The 23,894-nt window shown below is 36.4% G+C and overlaps 1 protein-coding gene across 3 annotated transcripts in view; it reads left to right on the top strand.

Moving 5' to 3' along the window:
• The window catches only part of CPEB4 (cytoplasmic polyadenylation element binding protein 4), a 47,114-nt gene extending 24,400 nt beyond the window's left edge, over nt 1-22,714 (top strand). For 2 of the 3 annotated variants that reach the window (XM_072400939.1, XM_072400940.1), the window contains 7 exons: nt 3,099-3,122; nt 6,620-6,793; nt 9,594-9,683; nt 10,682-10,800; nt 12,425-12,539; nt 13,811-13,992; nt 15,191-22,714. In XM_072400939.1, the coding sequence (XP_072257040.1) occupies nt 3,099-3,122; nt 6,620-6,793; nt 9,594-9,683; nt 10,682-10,800; nt 12,425-12,539; nt 13,811-13,992; nt 15,191-15,418 (932 nt within the window). In that variant the 3' untranslated portion in view covers nt 15,419-22,714. The remainder of the gene's footprint in view (nt 1-3,098; nt 3,123-6,619; nt 6,794-9,593; nt 9,684-10,681; nt 10,801-12,424; nt 12,540-13,810; nt 13,993-15,190) is intronic. The other variant, XM_072400941.1, reaches the window with a different exon arrangement.
• Nucleotides 22,715-23,894: the final 1,180 nt, after the last annotated feature.

Below are 23,894 nucleotides of genomic sequence, written 5' to 3'. Positions count from 1 at the left end.
TTCCAAAAAGCCAGAACTTTTTTTTCTAAAAAAGAGTATTCTCATGACCTATTGCCCTTGTTGTTGGGTAATTTCCTTGAAATACTGATTTAAATTGGCTTTTTCTAACTGTTTAGTGTTCTCCCCAGAATTTTTTTTTTTTACAGCCGGGTGGTCAAAAAGGTGAGTAGAGCAACACAACAGAGTTTTAGTGTTCCCAGTTGTTTGTGCTATTGGTATCCAGTAAGCCCTGTAATTGTGGCCATTTTCGATTGCCCCCATATTTTATTCCAACTTTGTAATGCCTTTCCTCCTAGCCTGCACCTATTTTGTAGTAAGCTTAAAGGATGCCTAAACTCAACATTTCTCTTTACATAAAAGGGACAACCCTTATATGTAAAGGAAAAATGTAAATTTTTTTTTAAAAAGGTGCAACACCTCCACTTCGAGCGCAAAGCCTCCCAGGATACCTAATCTCAGACGTGACGAATAGGAATTTTTTGTAATAAGGGGAAGAGATGCTGATTTCATACAAGCCCTGTGAGATAGTCTCTCTCTCCCCCCCCCCCCCCCCACACTTTTCAGTGGGTACATCACCTGATCTCGCACCTGCACATTCCGGTGACGCACCAAGAAGACAGAAGAGAACACTAAAGATGGTGACGCCTGATGCTGATGGAGGCTGTGGAGCAAAAAAAGGAACTTGTTAATAAAACCATCCTTGGGAATAAATTGAATCTGATCAACCATATAACACACCCCCCTCTGAATCCCTCAGTGCACAGAACGAATTTCATGGTAACTATCCTAATCCTACATTTAGCATCTTATTTTGGTGGGTGTTTCACTAGCTAGTAGGATGTGTTTGGTTTCAGGCAGCTAGGCTAGACCTGGAGACCTGGAAGCATAGATGTCCTGACATACACCCCAATTTTTGGGTCCCAGAGTTGTAGAACATGGGATCAGATAAGGCATGCAGTTACATGGAATTGCCTCCTTTTCATTAAGCATTACTTTCATCCTGTGCAGAGGTATAAATCATTATTACATCACGGCTGTAATATATTTTTTACAAAATAAACGGGGGGGTCCTGAGTTTGTTGTACCTGTAGAGTAATATATAAAGTAAGTAAATGAAGTGTTCTGAACTGTGAATTAATGCTGTACTCATAGGGTCATGCAAGCTGCACGTCCTGACATGGGAACCTTCCATGACAAACTGGGAATACTGTGTGTGTTAATATTATTTCCTGTCTGTAAACAGTGACTTGTCAGCACAATTTAACTTCTCCAAAGCACACAATGTCAGAGGCAGAAATTCTTTTTTTTTTTTTTTTTTTTTTTACCAAAGGTTCCACCAATTTTATGTTCAGGTCATATTACAAACACAAATCTTCCTATGGCTTACTGATATTTTAAAATGTTCTAGAAGCAAAATTAGATCACACACTTATTTATATGTGCAATAATACATGGCTGGTGACTTTTTTTTTACTGGCTGTTAGGCGAAGTGGAGACATCTCCCACTTGGTAATTAACAAAATGAACACCACTTTGATAAAATGAGAATAATGAGCACCTAAATTAGGTAAAAATGTGCATTGACAGTCAGACATTTTTCCTTTATACTGAAAAATGCGTTAAAAGCAAACATGTCACCTATGAGAACACTTTCTTCAGTATATTGTATTTTGACTATTTAAAATCAATGGATAGTCATCTGTTTGTTTTTAATATATATTCTTTTTATAGTCATGTCTGCTAAATTTTAGAACCTATTCAGATCTCTCTAGTTATTTTATATGAACACAACATATTTTCATGTTGTGTGTAACCCAGTAGACACTGATAAAATGGGCAAAAGTAGGAGGAAGCTGTTCATAGCACTACATTGCATCACCTTTTTTTTTTATTTTTTTTTTTGTATGGAATGCAAAAAACATGTCTATTACGCATTTCTGTTAATTTTAATTTGTATGCAAAATGAAAAAGCTAGAATGCTGTAGCATAAAGTAATAAATAGTTAATCCTGTGTATATGAAACCCACATTTATGAAAAATGGTGCTAAAAGTAAACCTTTCATTACAACGAAATCGAACGTTTGAGAAGAAGACAATGGGACACTGGGTGCTGGGCACTGCCTTTTTTTCATTTGACCATTCCTTTAGGATACTGTGAAACCTGCATGTCTACAGTACGTAAATGCCAACTTTGACTTACACTGGAACTAAACCCAAAATGAAATACACCTTTATTCCGTCGATCTGTTGGTAGGTTTCTTTGTTTGGATCCCGCGTTGTCCTGCTATTTGTCTTCGGGCCGACTTTACCCGATCTGGCACCACACAGGCACGAGATCGGGTGACATAGATGGGGATAAAAGATTTCCGATCTCACTGTGCATGCGTTTTTTTTTTTTCCTTTAATGAAAGGGCTCCAAAAAAGGGGCATGCACAAGGGAGCAGCCAAGAGCCTCCTGGCATGCGTGACGTAGGTATTAAAGTTGCGTTTAGATCCGCTTTAAGTCCGTGCTGAGGCACTATTCTTTCGCTGTTGTGATGCAAGGGTAGTTGGCAATGTAGGAGGAACATCCCATATATTCGGGGGTTCCCTGGGAAGCCTGTAGCAATGGTTTAGGAACAGACACCAAAGGACACCTGACGCTGCCTAGTATTTTAGTTGTATTCTTTATGGCTAAAATTTTCCAAGCCTGATTTTCTGTCTGTGGGTAACTTAAATTTGGTGTAGTTGTGCTCAATGTTCAGGGGTAATGATGCATCATTATCTACATTTGTCTGTGCTCACTTGATATATTACACACATTCATGTGCAGTCTCCCCCTTCCCCATTATCAGTTAGCATGTGTTCCGAATTGCATGCATGTAGTTCTGGTAATGACTGATTACATAAACTGCAAAATGTCTTGACTGTGTCTTTATTTTTTCCTTGTGCTGAAAATGTATTTTGAGGCAGTAATGCCATGTGTGCTTCTAGTATTGTAAATTCTAGGCATTCATTTCAGAAATGTCAGTAAATGAGATACTGTACAGAGGTTGTAATTAGATTTCCTAATCACGATGACATTGTCTGAAAGGCTCTTTTCTTTCCCTGACACGCAGCAAGGACATATGGGCGAAGGAGAGGTAATATTTCTGCTTTTCCATTTTTTTTTTTTTACAATCTTTCTATTGTCAGTGATGATCACCAGATCGGTTTCCAAAGCTGTCATTTGCTAAAGATATATTTACCAGCTAAATGATTTATGCCATTTCCTGTTGACAGTCCCAACTGAGTAATGAAAACATTGCCAAATGATGGGGGAAAAATAATGACTTTCCAGTGTTTAACGGCATAGCCTGATGTAATGGCAGGTTTAAATTGAAGTAGACCATACAATAATGTGAATTGGATTGTTGTATTTGCATACTCCCAATGTGTGTGGGCTGCTTGTAAATGTTCGTTATTGTCCAGAGACTTGCTCTGATTGGATGGTTCAGCCTATTTGGCAAAAAAATGAGTTAGTCTAGTATTGTGGTACAGATCTCTCATGCTATAAATAATAGGAGGTACCAAATTGATTCCTGAAGGTATGTCCTAACTGGGTGACATTTTACTTTCATGGAATGGTACCAACCATAAGTCCAGCCATACTTAAAGTAGTGCCTTTTTATTATATTTCATTCATATAGCACTGACATATTACATATGTGCTGTACTAAGCCATAACTGTCCCTCAGAGGGGCTCTCATGTCCCTTACAGTCAAGGAACATTTTTGTTTTTAACCAGGACAGGAAAGCCATGCTAGGAAAGGGATGAACCACACAAACCTCATACCATGTTGGGTAATGTCCTAGCCAAGATTCCAACCCGGGACCCTGGTGCTGGAAGGCTAGACTGGGAGCCATAGAACCAATGTCTGAATCTTGGCACTTGTGTTTATAACCTGCCCTGCGTATGAGATACAAAAAAAACAAACCGCAGGACAGATTCCCCAATACAAACACTGATGTTTGATTAGGAAACACTATTTTTTGCAAAGATATAGAATTTCTTTTGCAGTTGAAATGGCATAAAAAGTACCCCTAACAATGACTTTTTCCTTATTTTAGCAATCTTTTATGATGCAACTGAAGCTTCTTCTATTATGCTATTTGTAAGCTCTGCTTGTCAATATGACGTAGCACAGGGAACGGATACAGACATAAATGTTTTCAGGATGTTTGTGCAAAAGCTTTTGTCTCATTGAAGTGAAAGTAGGTAAACATGTCAGCAGAGGTTATTTCAGCAGCTTCCCAACAGTAGCCAGCAGATTCTTTCCACCACTGTTTCACCCTTTCAGAGTTACACTAGTAAGCAGTGGGTTAGATGGTATGCAGAAGGCTTCAATTATCTGTGGGTTTTATTATCTGTTCCTCATGTGTGTATCAAGTGAGGAAGATCTGTTTGATAAATGACATGGTTGTTCTTCTGGCTACTAAGGGGTTCTTTTCCACACTTGTTTTTCTGTGGACTGTATGTAGGGTGAGAATTCAGTGTTCCCTAGAAATTGGATCTAAATAAATACTTGAAAGGCAAATGTTGCCATGAAGCCCCAATTTCCATCCAATTTAATTTTATCTATTTTATAGCATGTCAGTGAGATACTTGAAATTGCTGCCATGTGCCCTTTGTAAATATGTATTATTATATTTTATATAATCCCCATCACCCTCTGTAGGAGTATTATTGTATATCAGCGGTCCCCAACTGGTGGTCCACGGCTCTGGCCGGTGCTCCCCCCAGCGAGGTCAGGATAAGGTCCCTGTGGGAAGCACCAGCCAGAGCCGCAGCCCATGTCTCCAGTATGCATTGCAGGCTCAGAGGAGTGGGCGGTTTGTGTCCAGAGAAGGTCAGACCTGTGATGGGAGAGTGGCTGGGTTCTGGCATCATGACGTTACTCTTCCCCTTTGAGTGACACACAACTCTCTGGCATGTGCTGTCTGAAGTCCTTAAATTTAGTGGTTCCTGAGGTCCAAAAGGTTGGAGACCACTGTAAATCACAGATCCTATATGATGACCTCAGGTAATGCAAAGTTTATGTCTTTGGACCCAAATACAGTTTTTTTTCCATCTACAGTACTATTCCATAAGGAAGAGTGGGGCTAGAACCTGAGCTTCTCGAGAAAGTCATTCATTTATATGGAATTTTACTGCTCATGCATGGCCAGGGTCAGCAGAGGGAAACATTGTTTTGAAGGTCATACACAATGTAAGAGCTTGGGGTAACCTATAGTTGTTCGATCATGGTGATGATGTGAGCATCTGGAGTCTATAAGGGAGCCTCCCCTCCAAAAAATGCTGGTTTAAATGCTTAATTACCCTCTTGCATTAATATGGTGTTCCTGATTTGGGACAGATATGTTAATGAGAAACAATGATATCTGCACGTGTGTTGGCAAAATATTAAAGCAGTGGGTCACCATAACAGCTGGATAACCAGGGATGTGTTCTACTGTAAGCATTTTTTAGGTTGTGGGCCATTCCATAGTCTAACACTTTCATGTAGTAGTGAACTAGTAATGCTGCTTGGTTAATCCTATTATGTTATCAGCAAAGATGTTTATATTCTTAGCACTGATTTAATAGACCTACTTGGAAACCGATATCTCTTCCTGTCGTTTGTAAATATTTAGTCTTCAATCAAACCATACCCATATGCATTAGACTCATTACTGCCTGTTATTATACAAGACATGAGGCTGACAAAATTCTCATACACTCTGCACTTCTAGCACACAGGTGAGAATGTTCCCTCAATGTTTTGGTCCACCACAGAGTATCATAGTGGTGTATAAGTTATACCCTTTTATTTTTTCTAGTTTTTGTTTTATTATAGTATGAAGACTATTAAAAAAAACTGTTACAATAACAATTCATTTAGCTAGATTATGACACAATGGACGGGAGCTAAATTTCTTAACTGGTTGTGTCTACAGCATGTGGTATAGCGATTTAGATCTTATGCCTCTGTCTCCATGTCTCCTCCACGTGATGACACTGCTTTTAAATAAACAAAAACCAATTCAGGTGATTGCATTTTTTTTAAATTCCCATACACTGTGATTTATGATTATTATGTGCTACACACTAAACACAACACTTCAACAAATAAAAAGTCATTGTTGAGGCATGTAAAATGCATGCAGTGACTTGGATCATACATGCTAATTTATGCATATGTAGATACGTGAAAAGTCAACAGAAGAATTTCTTATGGAATGTAAAACAACGTAATAAATCCAGGCTTTCATACTTTCAGAGCAATTTTAATCTGATTGGTTGTTACTACTTGTGTATGACAGTTCATACTGCAAACTGTTATTTTGTATAAAAGGAAGACCATTTAGTATGTCTAACTGTTTTCAGGAACACCAGTGAATCTGTCTGAACTGTGTAAACAACGTGGAAATGAAGAATTTGTTTTCTAGTCAACTAGTCAGCTTTTTATTCACCCACGGTTTGTGTGACTCTGATTCTGTGGGATAGACATTTAACATGAATCTGTTATTGTGCTACGTGGAGTCTAAATGATTGATTACTGCATGCAGATATTCTCATTAGGTTTCTATTTAATAAACTTTTACATTTTATGTTTTGTAGGTCAATCTTCTCTTTTTCCAATGGAAGATGGATTTTTAGATGATGGTCGAAGTGATCAAACTTTGCACAGTGGTTTGGGGTCTCCTCACTGTTTTCCACACCAGAACGGGGAAAGGGTGGAGCGATATTCTCGTAAAGTATTTGTTGGTGGCCTGCCACCTGACATAGATGAAGGTGAGACCTCCTCTACAAACATTCATCAGTTTTTTTGATTTTAAATAAATTACTTTTTTTTGTTTTTTTTTCACTATTTTCAGAAGTCAACTCACATAGATTACTCAGTTTATAGTGCCATGACTTGACTTGATCTTCCAGTTTTGTGGTGCCAATGTCCTCAGCCCTGCCCAGTTGTTGATTTTGTAAAACTACTGAAAACTCTCCCACTCTCTATATCTATGCTTCACGGCATGGACATTAATTTTTCTGTTGTCCAAGATAAAAACTAAGAAAGCCTATCAGATTTCTTGGGATAACACAGGACACGTTTAGTGACATGGCCTGTTTAACTGACTAGAATGCAGCAAATAGGAAATGTTCATTGTAAGGATTATACATACACCTAAAGGCAAACCTGGTGTGTTATACTCAATGGACCAATCGCAGGTCTCTCTAAAACTGAATATTTTGTTGTGTCTGTACAATGTATTTTAGTTACTGAACTAAATCCTTTTGAAAGGAATTTTGAGTCTGTGGAAAAATACCTATTACAAATTTTACAGTGGTTGTTAATTTGATTAAACACCAAAAATCTTCTCTTTATTTTTCCCCACGGTGAAGCAGCATGAACATCACAGCCACCTTCGTTACTAAAAGCAAATGCTAGAATGACTATTGTGTGTATGTAATACCAAAGGCTGTGTTCCCTCTACCTGATTAGCAGGTTAGACAGAATGGCAAGAAAGGCTTCATTAAAGTATCTGGAGATTTCAAAATCTAATTTGCCTGCGTTAATGGAATTCCCATATCTCGGGAGGGAGAAAATGAAACGCTGGCAAGGCAACCATGAAACAAAGGAGCTTGTTTAAAATAGTTCTCCATTTCTGTTGTTTAGTGAGATGATTGTAATCAATCTTTATGTCACTCTTTAAACTTTAGTACTGCTTACTAGGGAAAAATGTATATTTAGAAATTGCCAGCATGATGGGAGTGTAACACAAATGAAAAAATTGTTTTGATATACAGTATGTTAATATGTTTGTAATTACAAAAGTTCATATACCAACATCTCAGTATTTAGTCTAATAGACGTGCATTACATGCATATTTAGCCATGGTAAATAGACCTTTTTGCCCTCCTCACTGCCAAAATCCTCACTGTGTGAACTCACTGTCTGTCTCTCACCACCAGAACAAACACACAGCTTTAGGGGAGAGGCAAAGGGTCCCAATAATGGTTTCTATTTGTAGAAGGTTACGTATTGCTATGTAAGCATTATTACTTACTGAGCTGGTAAACATAACATAGTTGCATAGGGATTAACTTTATAACAATGTAGTGAAATATGCCATAACAAATAATAAATATTCCTTTTGACCATGTATATATGTCCTAAATAAATATATTGATGGAATATTGAAAACTATTCATGAACTGACCTGAAGTCTGCATGTCTGTGTTTCTCAAAGGAGTCAGCTCTGACCCTGTCCCTCTCCCTCTTGTGTGATTACTTAGACCATCAGTCACTACCAGTCATAGTGAGATATTTTCCCAGACTTACCGGAATATGATCCAATACTAGTGAAAAACTACTATATATTGCATGCAAAAAACTGTCTGCCTTTGCAAAAGCTGACCGTCCTTGCAGGTGTTGTATGGTAAATTCTTCATTTGTGTAATTTCGTTTCCTTTCCATCTCTGAATGGGGAGTGACTGACAGCCTGTGAAATCACAAGAGGAAGGGGGTTGGCAGGTTTAGCACTGTGTACTGTAAATGAATTAAGAAACTGATCGGAAATAGATATTGTCTGATGAATAGGACTATTGAGAGACAAAGTGGAAGTTTACCCTCCTACTATTTAAAATTTAAAAGTGTTGACTTGAAGCAATTTTAATGTACACCTCAGGAGATAAAGCCTTTTGTTTATACATCAAAACCCACAAAAATCCATGCACCTGGAGTTTTTTTTTTTAACATATTCTATTTTCCTCAGCATTTTTAAGAAACTAGTAAAAAAATGTAGGTTTACTGAAAGCTTATCATTTTTGTCAGGGATTGGTTTGTATTAAAGCTCTTTAAATACTTGTTAGGAAAATGTAAATGTGTGTCCATAGTTTAGATGCAAGTGCATGTTAACTGCTAGGTCAAATTTCTTGCTGAGGCTAATCCAGCCCAAGCTTCTCCTATATTTTAATATTTTTTGCAATCCAAGCAACAGGTTAAATAATAATAAAAAAAAACACCCACTCTTAGCCTAGGTTATAAAGGTAGGGGTTGCCATTGGATTTACTTTGAGCTGGCATAAATAGGTAGAGTACATAGGTACATATCCCACTTGCTCCTATCTTCTGCTCATTTAAAAGAGCACTGAAAACCCATTTTTTTCAGACTTGCCTCCCTGTCTTCTTCTGTCTCTTAAAACCCTATCTACTTCCCATCACTATATATCTCCCCTCCTATTGTGTGAGACTTCCCCCACCTCTTAGATTGTAAGCTCTTCTAGGCAGGGTCCTCCCCTCCTCCTGTGTCTGTAACTGTCTGTCATTTGCTACTCCTACTTAGTGTACAGCACTGCGTAATATGTTGCCTCTATATAAATCCTGTTTATTAATAATATTATTACCTTTGACCACATGGTACATTTTGGAAGGTAGAAATCATTATGTAAAATAAGCTATAATTAAAAGAATGTATGTTTGTGTATGTTTCTAAGGCTGAGTGTTGCTAACAGAATACAGCTATGTTCATTTTTAGCCTAAAGAACATATACTTATTTCATAATGTTTATTGTATTTATATGTTTTTTTTTTTTTCAGATGAAATCACTGCTAGTTTTCGTCGGTTTGGCCCTTTGATCGTTGATTGGCCACATAAAGCAGAAAGTAAATCTTACTTTCCTCCCAAAGGTAAAAGGAGTGTTACAGGATAGGCTTGTTTTGGAAATATTTTTTATTTAAGGATAAGAATAGGTTCCTGTCTAGCCTAAATCCTCATTTACTTTTGTTGAATATTCAGGAGAAAGATAAAGAGGAAAGTAGGCTTTTGAGGCATTTATAAGATTAACTTGTGTTTATTGTTCATATAATCTAGGTAGTCCTATTTCCAACATAAGTACTCTTATTAGATCTATTGTATTGCTAATTTAAAGTTTTTTCAATTATTCTGCCTCAATTATATACATAGACTAGGAGTACTATGTTGGGAATAGGACTACCTAGATTCTATACACAATAAAATAAACACAAGTACTTTCCTCTCTATCTTTCTCCTTCTGAATACTTCCAAAGGTAAGTTAAACATGGTGCTCATTGTCTAGATCTCATTTCTTTACATTTAATAGAACTCTGTAAGTTTAACAATGTTTGTCAATGTAAATTTGAGAAACCTGACCTATTCTATCTGAACATATACAGAAAAAAAGCAGACATGGTGGTTTCTATTAGTACAAACTACAATATGAGTGTCATTATTTATTAGTATATGAGAATATGATTAGTAGATCCAAAGATATAGATTGTTGAAATGAAATGCAATTCTGACAATTTTCCTGTTAGAGTTCAACTTAGACCTATGTCACGCTCCTTCCTATTTGTCAGTGATGATGGTCAATATTTTTTTGTATATAGTTATTGATCCGAATAGCCAATTTCTGCTTTGCAGAAAAATTTAAAATTTTATGCAATTTACTTCCTTATATCTTCAGATTGAATTGCACAGGTTTGTAACAGCTCTGCTTTGAGGGTGGTAAATACCTAAAAGAAATAATTTTTTTCTTGTTGAAAGCAGGCAATTAAAGACAAGGTACACATTTAACAATAGAAGACTTTACTAGGGTAAATGTGCAATAATGTATATACCGATTTATTGATGGAGGTAAAGTTATTATTATTTCCCTTAAATCCAGGCTATGCATTTCTACTGTTTCAAGACGAAAGCTCTGTGCAGGCTCTGATCGATGCTTGCATTGAAGAGGATAGTAAGCTCTATCTCTGTGTGTCGAGCCCTACCATTAAAGACAAGCCTGTGAGTATTCATTCTCCAGAGTGTCATCTTTTCTCTTTGTAGTCACTTGTACTAGCAGAGTTTGAAGTCGAAGTATCACCTAAATGGCTGAGCTCACTAAAGAAATGTTCATTTTAAACACCTCCAGTGTTTACCTGAGAACTTGAAAGCTTTAACTGGGTGGAACTTCCTGCTTTGTACTGTGCTTGACAGCTTCAAGTACACTTCACAAGATCCTCTTCATTTCACAGCAAGACAAACCTTCAAAGTATTTTCCATGTTCTGCTTGTGATGGGCTTATTAGCTGTAATGCTTACTGTGTAATATAGAAGAAAATATCAGGAATGCATGTCTTTATTTTGTATGCAATATACTCATATCCTAATACATATTATTAGTAATAAAGTTCGGTACTTCAGCTACAGACCTTTAAAATCTCATGGAAAAAATAGGAATTTAGAGAATGGAATATGATTAGGGTGCCCTATCGTCTGATTGGGCTGTACTTAAAGCTCACATCCACCTCAGGTGTTAGAGAATTCTCTGTTGCTCGTTAATGTTTTTTTAGCTTCCGGCTTCCTCTTCTGCAAATACAGAGAAACTTATTGTGCAGTGAGTATATATATATATATATATATATATATATATATACATACATACATGACACTGTAGTACACCAGGCTGCTTGTGCCAGAAGGGTGTTTGGCTGTTCCATCTGTGGACTCCAAACAGATTAAAAACCCTTTTTCCTTACACTGTGGTAACAATGACCTAGGCTGAGCACGCGTTAAAGTGCATCTGACACCAGAACTTTTCAATTCATATCATGTTTTATTGCTGTTTTTGTAATCTCTGGGAATACTTAATTCTTTGTACCTTGTCACTGGAATTGAAAGTCAGCAAGTGTATTGAAAGCTTTCTTCTTATTGCTTATTTTGTCTATAGGACCGAAAATAAAGAGAAATATCCCTATTGGGACACAGAGGACAAAAAAAAAAAAGTCTTAGACCAAAATATTTTTGGTTTTAGATATACTTTAAAGCGTACCTAAACTCAGAATTTTCACTTTACATAAAAGGGTGGACAACCCTTTTATTTAAAGTAAAAATTCTGTTAGTTTTTTTTTTTTTTTTTTTTTTTAAGTGCAGCACCCTAGCCGATTGAAAATGAATTGGAGCGCAGGGAATCCTGTGTTACCTACGTGTCACATCCCAGGAGGCTCTTGGCTGCTCCTTCTGTGCATGCCCGAGCAGCCAAGTGAATTTTGATTTGTTGATGTTTATCTTATTTGTCACACTTTATACTATTTTGATTAAGACCTGTAAAATGGTTGGAACATTCCAAGTAAACAATCTTAGTTTGTTGTGATTGTGTCCTGGGATCCTGCTGACTGAAAGAAAAAACTCCAATGGTGTGTGCCCTGAATCTTAGTTCTGTGTCAATATTTATAATCTTACTTTAAAAACTACATGTGCAGCTTTAGGCATGTTTCTAGCAAGGTCTACTTGAAACTGGACTGCATCCTATTTTACAGTCTTCATATATAGGCCCTAACTGTGCATGTTCAGATTTCAAATGCAGCATCAACATCCTAAAACAATGTTTTCTTTGTTGAGTTTATGGAGTTTTACTACTTTACTAACAGGTTCAAATACGCCCTTGGAATCTCAGTGACAGTGACTTTGTGATGGATGGCTCACAGCCTCTTGACCCAAGGAAGACTATATTTGTTGGTGGTGTCCCCAGGCCTCTAAGAGCTGGTATGTTTGTTTTTTGTTTTTGTTTTTTTCTATTAGTGTTTTTGTTTTGAATAAATAAAGATTATATTATGACATATTGACTGTATTAAAATATCATTTGAATGCACTTTAGTGTCAGTCATTAAAGCTATATACACACGTGCAATAATTGTCGTTTGAGACAAACGATTAACGACGGATCGTCCGATAATCGTTAACAAAAAAAGTGCACAACGACTGGTTATTGAATTAGGAATGTCGTTGGAAACAAAGGACCGTGCCGGCGGATCTAATTTGGCGACGATTGTTCACTACGTATTTTGTGTACGGTCGTTCAGTGATCGTGGATGGTTCAGCGCTACACTTTGTCTGGTACTCGTCACTTCTTGCATCGTTCAAATGATCGTATCTAGTGTGTGTACATTATTGGTAGATTATATTTGAACGATTGTATCGTTACAGCATGTACAGAATCGTGCACTATATGATTGTTCAAAATAATCGTGAATAATCGTTGATCGCTCATTAATCGTTCCTTTTCTAACAATAATTATTGCACGTGTGTATCAAGCCGCTAGTAGCTGGCTTCCCCAGACAGATGATCAAACAGATGTTGACGCTTGCTGAGATGATGGAAAGATCTGATGAGATGATAAGATCTCTTCATGCATAGCTTAACTGATGCATACTTTCCTTGGTCTACCCTTTTGCAGAGTCAAGGTTGTATGTGCAATCAAGTAACTGATCCCTGCACAGTCTGACACTTCAAAGGATTTAACCTATGTAGCCATGCACTGAACTCTATTTAAATATTTCATTAGGGTATTTTCTTTCCAAAGCTCTATAATTAATTAAAGGAGGAAATTGATCCAGTTAACTTCACAGATCAATGTCCGTTTCTTAGAGGCATGTAACAAAGTTGGACAGTGTGGACTACTCTTATCTACTGACGTAGGGCTTTTTTTATTTTTTTTTTATTTATTTTTTTTTTTAAGAATGTCTGTAACTTTTATGTTTAATAGGCACAAACCATCTTACATGATGGGAAATCACAAGGACAACATGACCTGACCACCAAGCATTGTTGAGGCCAAGAGCTGATTGTGTGTGTGTGTGTGTTTGTGTTTCCATAAAACACTATTCCTGTTGCATCTCAGTGCTACTGCTATCCTTATTGCCTTTGATCCACTGACTGTCCATATGCCTTTTCTTACACATTGCTTTTGCAAACTAAATTATTTCAATTAAGCACATATGAGGTAGTTTATGTGTTTTGGTTCTTTTTGTTACAGTGGAGTTGGCTATGATAATGGATCGTCTTTATGGAGGAGTATGCTATGCTGGCATAGACACAGACCCTGAGTTGAAATACCCAAAAGGAGCGGGGCGTGTTGCCTTTTCCAATCAACAAAGTTATATAGCTGCTATCAGTGCCCGCTTTGTTCAGCTGCAGCATGGAGAGATTGATAAGCGGGTGAGTTTTTGGTTCTTTTAAAAACTTTTTACACCTGTAAATCTGGAAAATGTTGGGTTTTCTTCATACAGGTTTTCACCTATGGTTTGTTTTACATTCAGAAAAGTAGAAAATTCATCAGTCAAAATGATTGATGTCTTCTGGCCTCAATGTGCCCTGTGCAGCAGGTTTTTTTTTTTTTTTTTTTTTTTTTTTTTTTTTTAAGCTGCCGCATTCACCCTCAGCCTGTGGGATCTAAATATACTTATCTTTGTTATCTCGTTGAGGATTAGAAAACAATTTTGATGATTTACTGCAACTGCGGCAAACCAGAGACTGACATGCTTATATGAATTACTTATGTTTTTAGTGCTTGAACTATGAAGGTATTAAGCAAAATATAGCATTGCATGAAAAGGTGAAAAAAGAAGTGGAAAGATGTTGAGTGTTACAAAGGGCAAGGCTGGCATAAGAAAATCTATAATTGTAATCAAAGGGCTTAGACTGACTTTGAACATGGTGTCTGTATGTCAGAAAAGCTAGGATTGGTAAACTAAAAACAAGGTTGAAAATAGGAAAAGTATGTGTCTAAATGTGACCTTTTTAAGCATTTCTCAATCAGGAGAATATATAGCTCCATAAACAGTGGTAAGGAGCACTTCTAAAGGAAGGTATAATTGGAAGTGTAATTGGTAATCCAGTGCTGGATATGCATAACCTTTCAAAAGGATACCCCCATCATAAAATTGATTTTTTTCTCAAAGTCTTATGGGAATCATCCAGGCTTTCTGCATTTATATCTTCCGAATGTACAAAGTAAGTTAAGTTGATTGACTGAACGCTCACTGTGGTCCCTTTGAAGGAAACAGTAGTAACAAAGAGGCCAATGGGGGGAGTTGCATTGCACATCACGGAATGCAGGTATCTGCCACACCAGGAAACATTGGATGCTGAGGGTTATTCTAGTGGATGTAATTTTACAAGAGAACCATTGGTTCACGTTAAAAGGGCCTGACCGCTGCAAGTGGACATAAAGGTTTGAGTTTAGATAGCACTCTGCTGGCCTTTTTGAGAAGTGAAAAATATTACCACTGATTCATCTTTTCATCACAAACCCAAGATGGAAATTATTTATTTGATGCACTGTCCTCAACTTTTTTTAGTTATTTTATGAATCTTCTTTTCATTCCAAATCCCCTCATCTTTTCTATTCATGCAGGTGGAAGTGAAGCCATATGTCTTGGACGATCAGTTGTGTGATGAGTGTCAAGGAGCTCGCTGCAGTGGCAAGTTTGCTCCATTCTTCTGTGCTAACGTTACCTGTCTGCAGTATTACTGTGAATATTGCTGGGCTGCTATCCACTCCCGTGCAGGGCGGGAGTTCCACAAGCCGCTGGTGAAGGAGGGAGGTGATCGCCCAAGGCATATTTCATTCCGTTGGAATTGAGTGTCCCATTTACTTAACTTCCTTCCCAAGGATCCAAATAAGTGCACTCTTCTGTTCTCTTAATCTCCCTCCCTCCTTCCATCTTTAGGAAAGCATGTCCTCTTGTTGTAGTCTGTATTTTAACAATAGTATAATGAAAGAATGACCTACACCATAGGTATTTTGTAGAGTCTTGTGTCATTGAGAACTGTACTGAAACGCCTTTGTTGTTCCTAACAATATCACTCTGATGCATGCCAGTTTAATGCTGTCCTCATTGAAAACCAAGGGAGCAGGGAGACTGCAACAATTTAATATTATTAATGTATTTTTTTATTTTGTCAAAAAAAAGAGCTTCAAATGGTTAAAAATATATTAAGCAAGGAAAAAAGAAAACCATAGTATTTTTTATTTTAATTAAATTATTAAAATGTATTGGAAAAATACTATAAATGTAACCATACAACCACAATAACACTATTTGGTCTGTTTGAGACAGCTTATTTTTTACTTGGGGGAGATTTTTTTTATTTCCCATTTATTTAAGGTTTTTTTTTTTTTTTTAATCTTATTTTTTAACTTTTTTTTTTTGTTTTAAAAAGTTAGCTGTTGCCTGTTGCTAAAAAACCTACAAACAGCGTGCGTAAACATAATTTTATTTAGCTTTGTAAGTACAGATTATCTGTGATTTTACAAGGTTATAGTGATATCATCGTCCTTGACATGTTTCACAAATATATTGTAAGGCACGAAAGTCAAACCATCACATTTGTAGGTTTGATGATGCCAGAATGGGTTGTTGATGAATCAGTTATGCCATAAAGGAGATTGAATTCCTTGTTTTCATTTCCACAGAGGCCTACAGTTTTGAACAACTGGCATTGGAATTCTCATTGCTTTTCTAATAAAATCCCATTGTCGGTTGTGACTAACTATATGCTTCTGAAAACCAACAATGTGGCCACTGGGGAAAAAAAAAAGAAACTCCCCTTCGTCACATTAAATTGTGCTTCAACCTGCAATTTACATTTTTTATTAACTCACTGGCCTTCCTTATAATACGATTTGTTGAAAGTACAGAGAAATATGGTGACGCACTTTAGGCAATAGCAGATATCTTAAAAATTACCCAAGCTTTGTTTTTGTTTTTATTGTTCTTGTTGGATCTTGAAGTGAACTGGCTGAATCTAAACTATTTTAACAGTAAACTTTTTGCATTTAAGCTTGTTAAGAATGTACATGTTGAGTGAAGTTACTACTGAGGGGAGTGCACTTATTTATTTTTTCACTGAAATAAAAAAAAAAAACTAAAAAATATGAATACAACAATGTCAGTTATAACCCACCCTCCCACCCCCAAAAATAAAAGAAAAAGCCTACCAAAGCTCAAATAAGTAAAAAGGTTCAGTTACAGAAGGCAGAATTGTCCAAAAGAACAAATGTATAGATTTTTATTTTTGATGACTAATTTATATCTATAATCTGAACTCACTGAACCCAACATCAGATGCCAGCTTCTGTTCTCCAGTTTATCACCGGACATGTGGAAGATACCTCAAAGATGGCATTAGATGTTTTGATTATTGGTTTACAATTCTGGACTGTAAAAGGAGCCCATTACTGTTTCAGTACTCCCTTTACTGTCCTTAAGGGTCAGTCCCCAGAGTGGTTTTGGCTGAGTTTATGTGGCTTGAGTCACCCACTGGATTGTAACATTGATTGCATGCTAGAGTGGTGGCTATTGTGATAAAAGTGATTTCTCACTTTGTGGTGTTGGAGGACAGATATTCTTTTTGGGTGACTCAACACACCTTTGACATAAAAATTATTTTTGGGTAAACTGACCCTTTAAGGTACCCACACATGCAATCAGTCTTTTTCACAGTATAAATAATTTCATTCAACAATCTGTATGCAGTAAAGATATGTGTTACACATGAGCGCGGAAGCCTTGAAGAAAGTTGAAAAATCTTGGCTAGGTCCTGGCGGAACATGATTAGATGAGTGTGGCCCTTGAATAAAAGCTTATCAGACAAGGGTCTGATTGTTACATAAGTGACCAGAAGCCAGTTTTATGGGTACCTTTAGAGTAGAATGGCAGCACACAACAGTTGCAGGATTAAAACTTGCAGATGTATTATGACCCTTTGGCAAATAAAGGGCTGAAGAAGGGCTTCCTTCAGCATAAAGTCACTTTACACACCTGCGTTGTCTGTCTGTCTGTCTTGGGCAGTGTGGAGAAATTGTATCTAGATGAGTGTAATCTGTATAATGAGCAATGAGGAAATTTGGGGAAACTGCTCGGTAAAGCCGTCTGTCAAAATATTCTGATTTGCTTTGCACACGGTAGTTGGATGTCAATGAGATGAGCAGCAAATTATGAACATTGAATCTATTGTTAGTCATTCGATATACGATACTTTGCTCGATAAAACCCATCTAGAACAGAATTTGGCTTTGAAACTTCCAGTACCTAGTTTTCAAGCTCTTTGGCACCGAAGACTTTAAGCTGCTTATACTGCTGGATAATCGTTTGATGCCTTAACCTTTCAGTGGGCAGATTGCACAAGCAGTTAACAATTTTGCCAGTCCCTAGTAAACAACAAATTTGGAGTAAGGTTTAGAGTATAGGATTAATATAGTTGCTGGTTGGTATATTTTTTAAACACTTTTTACTTTGGGGCATATTTTATAAAGCAGTGAAGGGTAATGTTCCTCAAGTATTGGCTGACTTGAAACACACACCCAAAAGTTTCACCCACAGTGAGTGTTAGGTTAAGTAACACCTTTATGAATATGCCCCTTTGGGTTTTCTTAAAGTGAAGCAAATATAATACTGTCATGACCATGTTTGATAAAGCGTATCACTTGCTATTTTCTGCAGTGTGATGCCCACCCCTGTTCACAATGAAGTTCACACCACTTGCTGCAGTATTTCTATCACATTTTCCATATGGCAAACAAACGGATGAATCCAATAGGGCTCATAAGGACTAAGAACTACAGCTAAGAAATAATTACTACACATGGCTATGCCCTCCAGTGAGATTAAGGGGCAGTATGTTTTGGGTGGGATGACACTTTTAAATTGTATAGTAACTACACTTTCCCTAATTTCCATTGATTGTGCAAAACTGTAAGTGTAATGCACACTAACCTGCTGCTACCCACCACACATTTGTGGTTATTAGCCTCTATAGCCTTAAGCAATGGACAAATTAAGGAATAGATGTAAGTGTATTGCTAGCATTAACAGCAGAACCAACAAGTAATATTTGTGACAACAAAATTAAATTCTATCTTGCAAAATAAACCTTATTTTTTTCATTCTAATGAGTCTTTCACCCAAACGCACTGTAGTAAGCTATTATTTGGGCTTAACCAATATTCAACATTGTGCCTAGTGACTGGGAATTGTAAAATCAATTGCTCCCAAAGGCACTCATTAGCTCATGTAATGGTGATATTCCACATTCCCTTGGTAAATTATTGGTGGCACCCGTAAAAACAAACAAAAAAAACAATGCGCTACCAGTTTACTCTTAACTAAAACCTGCACTTTTCAATATATTATGAATACCAGAGGGTGTACTCTTGGTGTCTGTTGTTTTTGCTCTTAGGACTGTCATGAGAGTTTACAGTGCAATTTAGTCCAATTGGGTTTAGTCTAGCTGTTAGCATAGAGAAGCGGGTGTTGGCTCCTATAATTAACCAGCTCTTGAAATCCTGCAGATCTAGCTGGTTTCATGGAGTGGATTGTACTGTTTTAGTGCTTGTTTCATCATCATAGGTTGTGAAAACCAAAGACTTGCTTTAGTGCTGCTGCTTAACTCTTGAAGAGTCCCTAATTCACCTTCCAGAAGGACAGCTTAAGTTGTAGAATGTTGAGGTATTTTGCTTTTGTGAAGAAAGGAAAACCGTTCCTCCTTTTCCCTCAGCGTTAACGTTGCTAAACAATGTGGCTGTCTTATTGTCCTGATGTTCATTACTCTTAACAACAGAGGGGTTATGTGAACATATGTTGAAATGGAAATATGTACTACACAATAAAGCCCAACTCCAACCAACACTTTCCAATTTTAGGTTGCGTGCCGAGAGGTTGGAACCTCTGTTGTTTTTTATATTGTTGTCTGCCTCCCTCACTTCTTGTAAGGTCCTAGTAACCACACAGGTAACAAAAGACTCTGTTCTAAATGTTCTAAATAGGGACATATTCTACATTTTCCCCAGTTTACTGGTGCACCATTCTGATCTTTTTATTGCTGTATGTGTCTCCCTTGGAGACATTCTGTTATGGAGGAAAATATTTTTAATGGAAACACAACAATATAAAAAAAAAACTTACAGATGTTCTAAATCTCCTTTGCCCCCTCTTTTTAAGAAGAAAAGTTTGTCTGGAGTTGAGCTTTAATAAATCTTTGTAAGGGAGCTACTCATAAAATCTATCCCTGTCCAATAGAATTCCCGCACTGGGTGCTCTTGTATATTTAGTCAACAGATTTTCTCAGCTCCAGATCAATAGTTTATTTTAAATCTTTTGTACATTGGAAGAGATTATAGGTGGCTTGGGGTGTGCTAGAGTGCCATTCCTACCAGTAAACAGTGGCAAAGACTTAACTTTTTCACTGCCAGCAGTTTGCACAGCAGAGTCCGGTGGTGTCTTGCAGACCTACCGGAGTCCAAAAGCCTAAACTCAAACAAGATGCAAGATGATAAAATTTTGAAGCTGCTCCCTTCAGCAGAGAAAAGGTTAACCCTCCATAAATAAACCACTGTTTGGAAGCTAGTCTTGACAAATATTTTCTTTTTATTTCCCTTTGTACATGACCTGCTGAATTTCGGTACAGCGATTTTGTAGCTAACTTATTTTTGTCATGCACATATTGTACACTTGTTATGCACTAATTTTATATATCTTATGTTTCCAGCAGTGAGCATTTAGGCCCACTTTTCACTGGCGGGATATCTCTTTATGCAATACCTCAATTTTTCATATTGCAAAGAGTAGCTTTTTGTACTTTTATTACGGAGAGATCTTCATATAACTTCATTTTTTAAGATAAATAATTTTAATAAATTTTTATTTTCTTATATTCTGCTTTTTATACATTTCAGTGCTCTGCATACATTTTGAGCGATGGATGTGGTGCACTGGTAATGCTACTTCAGAACCTGCAGAGATTAAAAAACAAAAAAGCAAAAAAAAAAATTGCAAAAATAGCAAAAAAAAAAGCACGTGGTTTCAAATAGTCTAGTCCAAAAACCAAACATTTGGTGCATATTTCATTTCAAATTTAACTAGAAAATTACGAAAAAGTGAATAGAAACCGCATGAACGTGACAATATAATCTCGTTGTTTAGTCCCTTGGAAAAAAATTAAACAAAAATGTAGCATAGAAAATAACAAAAAGATATAAAATAACAAATTAAATGTATTCTGCTTCATATGTTTCATTTTTTAAGAAATTAAAATATCTATCTATAAATATATATATATATCTATATATATACACAGTCGCAGACTTTTTGGTGAATGTTTAGCCATTTTACATATTAACAAAAATTAATGTTAGGTGTTTATGATGCAGACATGTCTGCGATTTTAAGGAAAAAAATGTTTAAATGGGGGAAGTAAAAAAAAAAAAAAAAAAAAACCAAAAAAAAAAACCATACCTGGTTCCAGATGTATAATGTTAGTATGCATGACTAATATAAAGAAAACAAATTGTTACTACTAATATTCACTTGTTGTTATTGTGTGAAAAGCGTGTTTACAGACTTGATAACACTTTACAGAGCTTAAAGTACCATGGACTTACTCTTTGCCCAGAATAGCCGTTTTATGGAGTCATGGCTTTAGTATAATGTATGCTAGTAGATAATCGATTTGCCTTTCATGCCCATAGTTGGCACCTCATCTATTGGCTGGGAAGAAGCATGTGATGTATATCCTAAGTCCTTGTCTTTTCACATGCCAAGTTTTTTGGTTTCCTCTAACTTGCATTCTATAGAACTAGGGTTTGTAGCTGTGAGTGCAGTGCTGCTAACTTCAGCTGTAAAGCAGTCCAAGCATCACATCCCAGGGTGTTAATATGGCTATTTTCTGCACTGTAAAACAAAAAAAAAAAAAACGCATTGCTTATTATTTTAATAGTGGTGAAAACCCTCACTGCCCAATGCTTTGGCCTAGTATATACTTCTCCATACACAGACCTCTGCATAAAGCAGGTTAAAAAATAGTTTGCAGTGAATGACTGGCATTTAATAAGAAATGCTGTTGGAAAGACTTGATAATCCCACCTTCTTTTTAAGTTTATTTTTTTATTTTTTTTTTTATTTTGAGTTGTTTTGAAGCATTAAACCTTCTGTTTTTAAAAGGTGATTTAAAACTTGAATGTGATAATAAATTATGGCAAGTTGAACTTCAAGTTATGTGCAATACTTATCTCTGACTTTTGAAAGATCTTTGCAGTGTAATTCTTCATTGTTTTTAATTGCAGGCATTTAAAATATATAAAAAAAGATGTCGTTTTCTACTGTTCTAGTACTCCTCTTTCTTGCTGGTGTTTGTAAAGAAAAGAAATCAGAAATCAATCTTTCTACTAATGTAAAACTGAGATTATTTTTTAAAAAAATGGAAAAAGAGGTTTTGGTCATCGGCGTTATTTTGTTACCTTCTTTTTACCTCTGGTGTCCCAGAGGAGCCCGAGACTCCAGACTCTGGCCCTTCCTGGTATTCAGGGTTTAAAGCTACTGTGATTGATAACATTGTAAGAATTGGGACAATATTGTATTCAACTGTTTTATTTTTTATATTTTTAAATTTGAAAGCATAATTAGTTTTTATAATTTTCATCAGATTCCTTTGTTATATTTTTTTGGAAGTGAACTTATTAACAAGTGGGTGTCTAGTTTTTACTAATCCCTATTGTTATCTTCTTTTTTCCAGTGTATTGCTCATTTATCAGAAGGAAAAGTTATTTAAATATGTCAGTTAATTGTACCACTTGGCTGAATTTACACATAGTTTTTACTGTGTATGGGGAGGTTGTAGTATTTATTATAGCATTTTAAATAAAGGTAATTCATTTTTTTATTGAAGTCATTTTCACGTTTTAAGTTCATATTTTTGTATGTTCTACTCTAATTAAGTTATATAACACAAGTTCCTTTTTTAAAGAGTTCATTTGTTGAAGTGCTAGTGAAAAATTAATGTTATTAAATAGTTTGCAAATGACTATTTATACCAGTATGCATATAATTTTTAAATATTTGTAATGTGAGATGTTGAATGAATAAAACTTTTAACTCTAAAATAGTCTTGGTGTTTTGTTTTTTCTGAAATGCAAATTTTAATGAGGGGGTTTCTAGGCATTGTATTGTAGGCATTATACAACCATGTAGCAACTTTTTCTACTCCTATAAAACCTGGTAAATGTTTTATGCAGTGGGAAGATGCCACATCTCTTTATCTGTTTGGAGCTTGTAGTGACAGTGTAACTAAACAACAACAACTGTGTGCCACTAATGGTTTGGTGGCATTAGAACCTAAATTAGTAAGGCATTTTGAAAGTGGACCCGAGCTGTGGAAGCTGTGCCCAAAACAGTAGGCACAAGGCAAAGGGCTAGTCAGTATTGTCTGTACGCTCCATGTAGCTGATCTTTTTCCATTACTGACTTACAATGTCTCATTTTACATTACCTGCTGAGACAGCTCTGACACATGAAAACCATGCCCTGTTTTTGTAGATAACTAACTTTGTGATCATTGGTCATCCCATAACTGTTGGGGAATATTCAAGAAGCCGTAAAAGAGGTTTGCAAAGCACAGAATGAAGGGAAATGCGTGAAGTTTAGATTTCTCTCCAGCAAGAAGAAAAGCCATTACAATCTTCAACTCGCTCTTCAAATCTCAGACATCTCAATGCACCCAAAGAACAATAAGGTTGTAGTCACAGACATTCCTAGGGACATGTTCATACCAGAAACCACACTGGTTTTCAAGAGGGATTTTAGATCAGAGGTACATTTTTTGGTGTGCTCCTTGGCACATGTTATAGCTGGTTAGGTGAAAGAAGCAACAAAACTTATGCCCATGCAGGTCAAAATGACAGCAGGTTTTCTTTAGGAAAGTTAAAACCCTGACAATGATTGAACTGGTCTGGTATAAATATACCATTAAAAGCTTTTTGTTTTTGCTGAATTATTGTAAAATTGCAGCTCTGTTGCACTTTTTACCAAATCAATGTTAGTTTCAAGGTACATTGGTTCTTTAAGAAGACTGTATATATCTTGTACGCACTGCGGGATATTACTGTTTTGAGCTGTGTTTAGTGAATACGAGATAGGGACTGTAGGTTTGATGAATTTGTATGTAAGTCGGAACAGGTACAATTTTTTTAATAAATGCAATTAGGACAGATGTTTGTCTCAACGTATTATTAGGCAGCGTGGTGTCAGTTACTCAGTTACTGTATAAAGTCCTCACTGTGAGCT

The sequence above is a fragment of the Pyxicephalus adspersus genome, chromosome 2 (assembly GCF_032062135.1).
Source record: "Pyxicephalus adspersus chromosome 2, UCB_Pads_2.0, whole genome shotgun sequence".
Taxonomy (NCBI): Eukaryota; Metazoa; Chordata; class Amphibia; order Anura; family Pyxicephalidae; genus Pyxicephalus; species Pyxicephalus adspersus.
The sequence above is the reverse complement of the archived record's forward strand: the minus strand, read 5'-3'. Positions and strand labels throughout refer to the sequence as shown.